At 40.9% G+C, this 13,029-nt stretch overlaps 1 protein-coding gene across 1 annotated transcript in view; it reads right to left on the bottom strand.

The window, feature by feature from the left end:
- Window positions 1-231: 231 nt before the first annotated feature.
- Window positions 232-13,029, bottom strand: part of LOC139380936 (glypican-6-like) — a 155,228-nt gene continuing 142,430 nt past the window's right edge. Inside the window, exons 8-9 of the mRNA XM_071124107.1 lie at window positions 5,263-5,438; window positions 232-3,331 (exon numbers count right to left, since the gene is read on the bottom strand). Of these exons, the coding sequence (XP_070980208.1) occupies window positions 3,114-3,331; window positions 5,263-5,438 (394 nt within the window). The 3' untranslated portion in view covers window positions 232-3,113. The remainder of the gene's footprint in view (window positions 3,332-5,262; window positions 5,439-13,029) is intronic.

The following is a 13,029-nucleotide window of genomic DNA, read 5'->3' as shown; positions in this document are numbered from 1 at the left end:
CGTTCTTAACTGACTTGCCTAGTTAAATAAAGATAATACAATTAAAAATGATTTAATAATAGGATATTGTCACCTAAATCTCATTATAACCTGTAAGATTGACATTATCCTGTGTTTTTCCCTAATCTGTTATAATATACTTAAAAAAAAAAAAATTCAATCATTTTTTTGTATTATGCATTTCAATCATTTTTTTCTTGAAATTACAAATGTAAGTCAACAAATTGCAAAGCTGTTACAATCTTTTTAATAAATATTTATTTGCAAGAAAGAGTAACAAAACACAGATGCAACCATTTTAATTGCATTAAAAAACTGTAAGGCATTTTTGTTTGTACGGTCTTTATGTTAACTAGATCATCAACCTTATTGGCTTGAATCAGTTTTCCAATTCTAAGCAACAGATATCATCATGATCTTCTTTTTGTTACAATAGAATGCATTTGACTGTATGATATGTTGATGAATAATGTTTCGGAAACATTTGTTTGACATTAATTTGCTGATCCATAAACATCAATTTTCAAGACAAAATATTGCAAATATATTACCATTAAAAGTGCAATGATACACAAAATAAAAAACAGCACCCTGCAAGATAATTATTCATATTAAAGAATCTTATTTTAAGGACACACTGACAAAGGGACAAAATGTTTTGTTCTCCATAATTTTGCACATCATAATTTTGCCTTACATTCATTCATACAAGATGAACACTAATACTGGTTTATCAAGAGGCAACGAAGCAAGCTCACACAATTTATATGCTGCACTGAGTCCATTAAGAGACCATGATAAAAGCTGAAGGATTTTAATATAATCCTAACTCCCTTGTTATGTAAGCTTAGCTGGCCTTTTGTGGTTTACTGAGTTGACCGGCTGGCCCTCTGAGAACACCGAACACAGACTGGTTTTGTTGGCTAGCGTTTGAAGGGGGGGAATACAGAACTCTCCTTTCAGTAATACCGATCCTCTTCCTAGTCTCTGTAGGCATGCTCTACTGCCTATCCTCACTGGAGCATTCAACCCTGTCCAGACACTCTCTACCTTCTATAATTCTAATTTCACAGGTGTCTGTGGTCGGCATTGAGCCTGTCACCGCAGATAGAACCCCTCAGGCCCCAGAGATAAATGCAGGTGTCTTTTTTGTCTTCTGCATTTTTAGCCTTCAATGTGCTTTTAACCTACTACAATTTGGCACGTCATCTTGTTGATCCTCAGTCATTATTTATTGTTTTTAGTAATGAATGAATGAATGCAGACAGTCTGGTTTGAATCAATGTTATGTGTACTGTACACGAGAAAGGGCTTGCTAAAATTTTTAGAACAAGGTGTCTTCCTGTATCAAAATTTGCCTTTATAACGACAGATGGGAAGTTCAAGACATCACATTGTTGGAAATGAAAACCCTATGCAAGGCAGATGAACATGCAGTATTCTTATGAAGTTAAGCATGTGCAGTTAAAGTTGAATTAACAATAAAAACATAATTAAAAACATATAAATCCTGAGTTATCAGGTAAAGGTTCATATCAGAGGATATAAAAAAATAGTGAAACTTAAAAGTGTCTAAATGAATGTATGCCTTCAATAACCTCCCACCAATAAATTTCAGGTGGATAGTTTGCACGTTTGACCGTTCTCTTACTATTTTCAATGATTAGAAAATACATAGTGGATATCACCATAGAACATAAAGCAATATTTCTGATGAGGTTCTTTGTGATATGATAACATTTGCACTCAAAAGAATAGAACGCAGTAAATGGTATAAACTCATATCAGATATGAGCAATACACAGTGTTGGGGAGTAGTGAACTACATGTAGCTCAACTAGTAATTTAACTACATTTTGCAGTAGCTTGGTGGTAGTTGAATTACATTCTAATCTTGGTAGTGTTTTCAGTAGTTAATGACTTGTTACCATGTAGTGGTGTAGCTAACAACTGGAATTACACATTACTCTTTTTGCAAGATACGGGTAGGAAATCATTTCCTTTCTTTTTCGGCATCAGACCTGACTAATTCTCACTTGGAACATTGTGCTTGTGTTTAATAGACAAAATTACACATTCCGTTAACATTTTATCCCAAGATGCAATTTGTAGTCTATGACATTTCAGATTTGCATATGATCATTCATTTTTGAAGTAGTTTGGATGTAGTGAAATACTTTTTTTTATATAATATATTATATAATATATATATATATATATATATATATATTGTATTATTAGCGTTAACATTATTAGGGTAGCTTTTGTGTAGCTTAACTTCTTCCAGTTTGAAGTAATTGGTAGCTTGGTAAACTATATTTTCAGAGTAGCTTTATCAACACTGGTAATAGAATATCTTACCTTACCTGAATAACATTAACAACAAACATGTTTCATTGGTATCATTTACTGTCAATGTAGATGTAATCAATAATATTTAAAGCAGAGGAAACAAGGTAGAAACCAACAATTATTGTGACAGCCGTACTGTTTCTAATTTTTTATTTTAAATATGATTTTGTGGTCGTCTGAGGTTTGTTATTTGAATGAAGAAATGCACTTCTAACCTGTCAACAAGTAAAAGACCTGTCAACTGAGATCACCTCATAGTATAATGTGGTATAACAGTAAACCAGAGTAAACATGTTTTAGCTGTGACTCCTGGTCACCTCTAGGTGTAACCTCTCCACATACTCACAGTGAAAAAAACATAAGAACCTTCTATAGCATTGAGAAAAATAAAAAATAAAATAGGACCAAAAGTGCAAGGGCTTTTTCTCATGGAGACCTAATAACATCTGCCTTGTGCCAGACAAAAGTAATTCTTGAACAATGTTTAACAGGAGATAATCTCTTTCTATCTTGGAGTGACTGCAGTCATGTGAAGCCCTGCCTAAGGATGGAATCAACAACCAGACACTCTTTGGGAGGAGGAAAGGGGAACCAGGATGCATGACTGCTGTCTCCAGAGCAGAGTAGAGACCCCTCTATCTATCCGAAAGGCCAAGGCTGCCTGAATACTGTCTGCTTGACTGTAGCTCCAGTCTGTTTGGGTAGAAAAACACAGCGTAGAGAGAGATCCTACTGTCCACGTTGGGTGAGTTCCCTGAGCATTATCTCCATAGTCTGTGCAGTGCCAGGGCTGAAAGGGCCAGGCTGGCCAGCAGGGCTGCTGAGGGGGCAGGGTGTGTGGCTGCTGCTGAATCCTCCATCGGGCCACTCCCGCTCCGGTCCGCTCCCACCACCGGGGCCTCGGTGCTGGCAAAGTCAAACTCAGTGACGCAGGCCTCCGTGCAGCCGCTGCCACTGCCCGAGCCACTGCCCTCGTCGCCTGGACAACAGCACAGGAACACACAGAGCACAATGAGCAGTCCAAAGATATACAGGGAGAGGAACTGACAGAGAACAACTAACAGAAAGAGCAACTGACAGAGACTATTGATATAAAATACACTTTGAACGTTAAAATGAAAACATGAACACAGAAAAAATTATTGCAGATTTTGAATATGAAAACGTTTAATAATATAAATGTATACAGTACCGGTCAAAAGTTTCAGGAGACCTACTCATTCGAGGGTTTTTCTTTATGTTTAATATTTTCTAAATTGTGTAATAACAGTGAAGACATCAAAACTATGACATAAAACATATGGAATCATGTAGTAACCCAAAAAATGTAGTAACCAAATATTTGAGATTTGCCTTGACAGCTTTGCACACTCTTGGCAAAGCTGTCATCACACTCTTGAACAATCTAATATATAAAATGTATTTTGATTTGCTATACACTTTTTTTAGTTACTACATGATTCCATATGTGTTATTTCATAGTTTTTATGTAGAAATGTGCAAAATATAGAAGAACCCTTGAATGAGTCGGTGTGTCCAAACTTTTGACTGGTACTGTATATACACAGTGCATTCAGAAAGTATTCAGACCCCTTGACTTTTTCCACATTTTGTTAGGTTACAGCCTTATTCTAAAATGGATTAATTTAATGTTTTTCCTCATCAATTTACACACAATACCCCATAAGTGAAAACAGTTTTTTCTTTATGTTTGCAAATGTATATATATATATAAAAATACAAAAAAATACCTTATTTACATAAGTATTCAGAACCTTTGCTATGAGACACGAACTTGAGCTCAGGTGCATTCTGTTTCCATTGATCATCCTTGAGATGTTTCTACAACTTGACTGGAGTCCACTTGTAGTAAATTCAATTGATTGGACAGGATTTGGAAATGCACACACCTGTCTATATACATGTAAAGGTCCCACAGTTGACAGTGCATGGCATAGTAAAAAACCAAGCCATGATGTCGAAGGAATTGTCCATAGAGCTCCAAGAAGGGATTGTGTCGAAGAACAGATCTGGGGAAAGGTACCAACATGATTCTTCAGCATTGAAGGTCTAGAACACAGTGGCCTCAATCATTCTTAAATTAAATACGTTTGGAACCACCAAGACTCCCTGCCAAACTGAGCAATCGGGAGAGAAGGGCCTTGGTCAAGAACCCGATGGTCACTCTGAAAGAGGCCCAGAGTTCCTCTGTGGAGATGGGAGAACCTTCCAGAAGGACAATCATCTCTGCAGCACTCCACTAATAAGGCCTTTATGGAAGAGTGGCCAGACGGAAGTAACTCCTCAGTAAAAGGCAAAGTACAGAGAGATCCTTGATGAAAACCTGCTCCAGAGCGCTCAAGACCTCAGACCAACAGGACAACGATCCTAAGCACACAGCCAAAACAACGAAGGAGTGCCTTCGGGACAAGTGTCTGAATGTCCTTGAGTGGGCCAAGCCAGAGCCCGGACTTGAACCGGACTACAACATCTCTGGAGAGACCTGAAAATAGCTGTGCAGCGAAGCTCCCCATCCAACCTGGCAGAGCTTGAAAGGATCGGCAGAGTAAAATGGGAGAATCTCACCAAATCAGGTGTTGCAAGTTTGTAACGTCATACCCAAGAACCCTCAAGGCTGTAATCGTTGCCAAAGGTGCTTCAACAAAGTACTGCGTAAAGGGTCTGAATACCTATGTAAATGTGATATTTCCGTTTAAAATTTTTACTGAATTAGATTTTTTCATAAATACCTGTTTTTGCTTTGTCATAATGGGGTTTTGTGTGTAGATTGATGATGGAAAACTTTTAGAATAACCATTTTAGAATAAGACTGAAACGTAACAAAATGTGGAAAAAGTCAAGAGGTCTGAATACTTTCCGAATGCACTGTATATGTGGAGTGTTACTTACTTGAGTCTTGAAAGTAGATATCATTGCCATTGTAGGCATTTTTTAACTTGTTTGTCATCACTCTCAGAGCCATGATCTGCTGGCGAATGAACGTGTCCGGCCTGGTGATGTCCACGCCCACCTCAGGGTTATTCACCTGATTGGTCAATCCGTCTTTCAGAACCTCTGGGAAATACCTGCCAGGCCAGACAATAACCATTCCTTTTCATTTTCATACATATTAAAAAGAGTTCCCATAGTTACCAATGCAACTGTTTTTTAAAGAAATCATGTCTTCTGCACACCGAGGCAAACACCAATTTGTTAGACAATTAGTAGAACATTTCATGTGGAACATTGGTGCAACACAGAGACTTCGGGTGAATGAGAGTAATGGCAGAGCAGTTAATGACACTCGACAGCCTCATTATAGTCTGGTCTAGCCTCCTCTGCATGCTGTGTCTGTCAAACAGAATTCTCCGGAACTGAGGCTGTGGGCTCTGCACCCTCCAGTTGGATAAGACAGGACAGAGACAAAGGCTGGACCCGCCATGTAACTCTCTACAGTGTTGTTTTTGTCCTCTGCTCTCCTTCTGACAGGCTGGAATAGCACAGGTCTGTCAGGGGTGACCAGGGTGAGTAGAGTGAGCTCTTGAAAGGCACTTGTCTAGGGATGTTTTGACATACTTTGAAGATATTTCTCCAGGGAAATTGTTACAGGGGTCACTTGCTATTTATTATTTCACAACTCAGTCACCGGTGCCGCCCATCCAAGTCTGTGCAATGTTTCCCCACATCCACCAGTCTGTGCTGCTCTGAAACAGTCAGACAGCTTCGGGTAACAACACACCAAGAGGTATACTTTTTTAAATTATTTTTTAAAATCATATTTGAACTAAAACCTGATTAAAAACCTAAACTCTCAAACAAGACTGTTACAAAAATCTGTTTTCCTACCAATTACTAATGCAAAAAAACCAACAACAACGACATAATAATACGCTTTCTAAACATCTGACAATTTATTTGGAACACCCACACAACCTATCACAGGTTATACTGGTCAGGCAACAAAACCGACGATAGTTGACATGGTAACAGTGCCTTCAGCATCTTCAGTTATGTTTGTATCTCAACCTTTGGGTGTTCAAACCCGTAGAAAAACCAGTAAGGGGGAAGTATGTTTCCTCATCTAGACAACCTGGCATATCAAGAAAGACGGGGAAGAGGTCACAATTCAAGAACGCTGGGATAAATGCAACCTCTATGTAATTATCATACACAATTAAATATTACATTCATAATGACTCATTTAGTAATAAGTTAGTCACATATAATTGATCTTTAGATGGTTCTTCATATGTCTGTGATGTTAGATTTTTAAAAAAAAAACAACATTTTAAGTGAAACAAATGGAAAGAAAGAAAGTTGGATTGAATAAACCCATTTGAACTTGGTACTAGAAGGTTATATCTGCAATCCAATTACAAGCCTGAACAAATACCGATGGACCAATCCGAACACATCTTTGCCATGTCCGTATGTATGGTCTAGGCTAGACTTGGCAGCAATAATGGCACGGAAGCAAAATAACAACGCGGTCAGAAATCTTAAAGTAAATGTTGTCACATCGTTGTTCAGTGATGATAGTAATTTGTCTGATGATCATAATACATGGCTTAATATATTTGATGATGTGTTCGGGCTCTATCTTAGTAAAACAGTGTTATTCGATCAGTTATGCATTCAAATAGCTGCAGTAGTCTTAAAAACTGAACAATTGTCAGAAAGAACCTTATGGCTGAACACAGATTGACATTTCAGAGCCATAAGGTTGTATATGTGATTGCACCCTCCTAAAAAAAAACATGATTTTAGGTACTTTAGGTACCTTTAAGGTGAGAACCTTAATGGGTTATGAAATAAGAATTCACTACAAAACAGTTTTGAGATCTGGGATGTAAAAACATTGATTCTCAATATCTCAGAACTATGCTTTGCGCAGATAGAACTTAAAGTCCTAACGTCACTAAGTAATATGCACATAAAAGTACAGGATGTATTATGACCTTGGAATAACAGTAGTTTATTAGTCTCCCCTTTTGGGACAAAGCAGAATTTAACTTCAGTTTACAAACATTTTGGCCGCTAACGCAATTAATTCCAGCAACGAGGCATTATGCTGGTTATAAAAAGACATCAAAGCAAATTAAAACCAACATTAAAAATGGAATCAGCTACCCGTCGATGCCACTCTGTTTTTTTTGTTCGTTTTTTTACTTTGAATGAAAATATGGGGGTTGAGCCCTGAGCTGGCTTGGGCTGGCCTTCTGGGCAAGGTGTGTCTTTCGTTGAGCCCTGAGCCTCCTTGGGCTGGCCTTCTGGGCAAGGTGTGTCTTTGGTTGAGCCCTGAGCCTCCTTGGGCTGGCCTTCTGGACAAGGTGTGTCTTTGGTTGAGCCCTGAGCCTCCTTGGGCTGGCCTTCTGGGCAAGGTGTGTCTTTGGTTGAGCCCTGAGCCTCCTTGGGCTGGCCTTCTGGGCAAGGTGTGTCTTTGGTTGAGCCCTGAGCCTCCTTGGGCTGGCCTTCTGGGCAAGGTGTGTCTTTGGTTGAGCCCTGAGCCGCCTTGGGCTGGCCTTCTGGGCAAGGTGTGTCTTTGGTTGAGCCCTGAGTCTCCTGGGGCTGGCCTTCTGGGCAAGGTGCGTCTTTGGTTGAGCCCTGAGCTGGCTTGGGCTGGCCTTCTGGGCAAGGTGTGTCTTTGGTTGAGCCCTGAGCCTCCTTGGGCTGGCCTTCTGGGCAAGGTGTGTCTTTGGTTGAGCCCTGAACCTCCTTGGGCTGGCCTTCTGGGCAAGGTGTGTCTTTGGTTTAGCCCTGAGCCTCCTTGGGCTGGCCTTCTGGGCAAGGTGTGTCTTTGGTTGAGCCCTGAGCCTCCTTGAGCTGCCCTTCTGGGCAAGGTGTGTCTTTGGTTGAGCCCTGAGCCTCCTTGGGCTGGCCTTCTGGGCAAGGTGCGTCTTTGGTTGAGCCCTGAGCTGGCTTGGGCTGGCCTTCTGGGCAAGGTGTGTCTTTGGTTGAGCCCTGAGCCTCCTTGGGCTGGCCTTCTGGGCAAGGTGTGTCTTTGGTTGAGCCCTGAGCCTCCTTGGGCTGGCCTTCTGGGCAAGGTGTGTCTTTGGTTGAGCCCTGAGCCTCCTTGGGCTGGCCTTCTGGGCAAGGTGTGTCTTTGGTTGAGCCCTGAGCCTCCTTGAGCTGCCCTTCTGGGCAAGGTGTGTCTTTGGTTGAGCCCTGAGCCTCCTTGGGCTGGCCTTCTGGGCAAGGTGTGTCTTTGGTTGAGCCCTGAGTCTCCTTGGGCTGGCCTTCTGGGCAAGGTGTGTCTTTGGTTGAGCCCTGAGCCTCCTTGGGCTGCCCTTCTGGGCAAGGTGTGTCTTTGGTTGAGCCCTGAGGCTCCTTGGGCTGGCCTTCTGGGCAAGGTGTGTCTTTGGTTGAGCCCTGAGCCTCCTTGGGCTGGCCTTCTGGGCAAGGTGTGTCTTTCGATGAGCCCTGAGGCTCCTTGGGCTGGCCTTCTGGGCAAGGTGCGTCTTTGGTTGAGCCCTGAGTCTCCTTGGGCTGGCCTTCTGGGCAAGGTGCGTCTTTGGATGAGCCATGAGCCGCCTTGGGCTGGCCTTCTGGGCAAGGTGTGTCTTTGGTTGAGCCCCGAGTCTCCTTGGGCTGGCCTTCTGGGCAAGGTGCGTCTTTGGTTGAGCCCTGAGCCGCCTTGGGCTGGCCTTCTGGGCAAGTTGTGTCTATGGTTGAGCCCTGAGCCACCTCAGTGTATTTGCGTTAAACCAAGCCTACTCAAACAACCCTGCTGGAGCATGGCGCCGGAGCTTGAGAGGAAGGGAAAGTCACTTGCAAGCTACAGCCGCCAGAAACAAACACCGAGCAGACAAAGCCAGCAAGCTAGTTAACTTGTTTGCAGATGAACTGTCCTGGTAGAAGGTACAATGTTTTCAGAAAAAGTTGACAGTATCAAGCATCAGTCTTCTCGGATCTTGGATCTGAATCAACAGCCCCATAAGAGAAAAGGAAGAGAGACAAAAGACTGCTCAATCCAGAAACCAGATAATCATTGGAATTCATGTTGAAAGGTGGAGAGCATTGAAAGGTTAGAAGTGTGAAGCTGAAACTGCCACCCTTCATATGGACTGGTAGGTAAGTGTTGGATTGTTTTTAGTCTATTTGCTAAATTACCTGCTAACCTTAGTGTGTGTAAAGTTCAAGCTAGCTAATATGGCTACTTAGCTAGCTAGCTAAGGTCCTCTGTATTCTGACTGTTTTGTACTCAAACTAATCTAACGATAGCTGCATCATGTAGCTACACTGCATAAACTCCACAAGATGGCCAAATGCCTTTATTTCAACTAGCTAACACTAGCTATCTAGCTAAAGCTTGATATGCAGATTGTTGACATCACAACTTAGTGGGTTTGGTTTGTAGATTATAATGATAGCTAGCTGGGTGGTAAACAGCATTTCAGGCCCAGAACCACCCCAAAAAAGTACAGTAACATCACAGAAACATGCATTTCTCAGGGAGATACTGGTGAAGACAATCTGATTTAGAGGGAACCTGGGGCTGTACAAGTTGTAGTGCAAACCCTAACACTGAAAGAGAGGTAAGAAATTCTATATGCATTTTTTTTATTATGCTTCTTGATTCAATAATGATATGGTTGCTTAATAGACCAAAATAGTTAGCTATGTTTGCCTGTTCAGCACATTGCCTGCCTATATACAGCATTGATTCCTACATAGCAGTGTTGGGATTAGTTACTTGAAAAAGTTATATATTACTCGTTACATTTAACAAAAGTAACAAGTTACTTTATAACATCACTTTGTGTGGAAAATAACGCATTATATTACTTTGCATTACTTAAATGAAAAAAATCTAAATCTGCCGGAGGGAGCAATGCGAGCCATGCACACTCTACCAAACATATGCTTCTTACTAACAGAGGTTTGATCACTAGTTTCTCCTTTCATCTGTGCCGCTGCTTTCCTGTACTAGTATGCAAGTGCTGCGCTATCATGTGGGCTCCTTAATTAGCCATATACAGTACCAGTCAAAAGTTTGGCCACACTTACTCATTCAAGGGTTTTTCTTTATTTTTACTATTTTCTACATTGTAGAATAATAATGAAGACATCAAAACTATGAAATAACACCTATGGAATCATGTAGTAACCAAAAAAGTGTTAAACAATATTTTACATTTCAGATTCTTCAAAGTAGCCACCCTTTGCCGCGATGAAAGCTTTACATACTCTTGGCATTGTCTCAACCAGCTTCACCTGGAATGCTTTTCCAAAAGTCTTGGAGTTCCCACATATGCTGAGCACTTGTTGGCTGCTTTTCCTTCACTCTGCAGTCCAACTTATCCAAAACCATCTCAACTAGTGACCATATCCCCCGTGCATCCCGCAAATGCAGAGGTGTTGCTAACATTCGCGATAGCAAAATTCAATTTACAAAATAATATTAAAAAACGACAGCATTTTCGTCTTTTGAGCTTCTAGTCATGAAATCTATGCAGCCTACTCAATCACTTTTTATAGCTACTGTTTACAGGCCTCCTGGGCCATATACAGCGTTCCTCACAGAGTTCACTGAATTCCTATCAGACCTTGTAGTCATGGCAGATAATATTCACATTTTTGGTGACTTTAATATTCACATGGAAAAGTCCACAGACCCACTCCAAAAGGCTTTCGGAGCCATCATCGACTCAGAGGGTTTTGTCCAACATGTCTCTGGACCTACTCACTGCCATAGTCATACTCTGGACCTAGTTTTGTCCCATGAAATAAATGTTGTGGATCTTAATGTTTTTCCTCATAATCCTGGACTATTGGACCACCATTTTATTACGTTTGCAATCGCAACAAATAATCTGCTCAGACCCGAACCAAGGATCATCAAAAGCCGTGCTATACATTCTCGGACAACCCAAAGATTCCTAGATGCCCTTTCAGACTCCCTCCACCTACCCAAGGACGTCAGAATACAAAAATCAGTTAACCACCTAGCTGAGGAACTCAATTTAAACTTGCGTAATACCCTAGATGCAGTCGCACCCCTAAAAACTAAAAACATTTGTCATAAGAAACTAGCTCCCTGGTATACAGAAAATACCCGAGCTCTGAAGCAAGCTTCCAGAAAATTGGAATGGAAATGGCGCTACACCAAACTGTCTTCCGACTAGCTTGGAAAGAAAGTACTGTGCAGTATCGAAGAGCCCTCACTGCTGCTCTATCATCCTATTTTTCCAACTAATTTGAGGAGAATAAGAACAATTGAAAATGTATTTTTGATACTGTCGCAAAGCTAACTAAAAGGCAGAATTCCCCAAGAGAGGATGGCTTTCACTTCAGCAGTGATAAATTCATGAACTTCTTTGACGAAAAGATTATGATCTTTAGAAAGCAAATTACAGTCTTTAAATCTCCGTATTCCTCCAAAGCTCAGTGTCCTGAGTCTGCACAACACTGCCAGGACTTGGGATCAAGGGAGACACTCAGGTTTTTTAATACTATATCTCTTGACATGTTGATGAAACTAATCATGGCCTCTAAACCAAGCTGCATACTGGACCCTATTCCAACTAAACTACTGAAAGAGCTGCTTCCTCTGCTTGGCACTACTATGTTGAAAATAATAAACGGCTCTCTATCCATCGGATGTGTACCAAACTCACCAAAAGTGGCAGTAATAAAGCCTCTCCTGAAAAATCCAAACCTTGACCCAGAAAATATATAATAAATGACCTTTTAATGGCATCAGGCCGAGGCTCTGCATCTGTCCTCGTGCTCCTAGATCTTAGTGCTGCTTTTGATACCGTCAATCACCACATTCTTTTGGAGAGATTGGAAACCCAAATTGGTCTACACGGACAAGTTCTGGCCTGGTTTAGATCTTATCTATCAGAAAGATATCAGTTTGTCTCTGTGGATTGTTTGTCCTCTGACAAATCAACTGTACATTTCGGTGTTCCTCAAGGCTACGTTTTACGAACACTATTGTTTTCACTATATATTTTACCTCTTGGTGATGTCATTTGGAAACAAAATGTTAACTTTCAGTGCTATGCATACGGCACACAGCTGTACATTTTGATGAAACATGGTGAAGCCCCAAAATCCCCACCACCTGGAAGCCTGTGTTTTGGACATAAGGAAGTGGATGGCGGCAAATGTTCTACTTTTAAACTCGGACAAAACAGAGATGCTAGTTCTAGGTCCCAAGAAACAAAGAGATCTTCTGTTGAATCTGACAATTAATCTTGATGGTTGTTCAGTTGTCTCAAATAAAACTGTGAAGGACCTCAGCGTTCCTCTGAACCCTGATATCTCTCTTGACAAACATATCAAGACTGTTCCAAGGACAGATTTTTTCCATTTAAATAACGTTGCAAAAATCAAAAACTTTCTGTCCAAAAATGATGCAGAAAAATTTAACAATTTGTTTTATTTTGTTATGTAGAACAGGAGTACTTTGGCCATTTCTTATTCACTCTTCCAACTTTTCAAAAGGATGCCCAATGTAATGTTTATCCGGACTCTGGATCAGTCAGGATTGGAGTAGCCTTTTACTATTTTTTTTCCTCTTTTGTGGTCGAGCTGATTCAGATCCAAAAACCGAGGATGATGCTTCTTTCTGCTCAGGGCTAGACCCCCATGTTTTCTTTCAAAGTGAAAAACAACAGCAGAACTGGGGTTGCCCACAGTCTGCGAATTTCAGCTTTAAAGGGCGTCACC

This window comes from Oncorhynchus clarkii, chromosome 22 (genome assembly GCF_045791955.1).
Source record: "Oncorhynchus clarkii lewisi isolate Uvic-CL-2024 chromosome 22, UVic_Ocla_1.0, whole genome shotgun sequence".
NCBI classification, from domain to species: Eukaryota; Metazoa; Chordata; class Actinopteri; order Salmoniformes; family Salmonidae; genus Oncorhynchus; species Oncorhynchus clarkii.
Note: the sequence above shows the minus strand (reverse complement) of the source record. Positions and strands in the feature narration are given on the sequence as shown.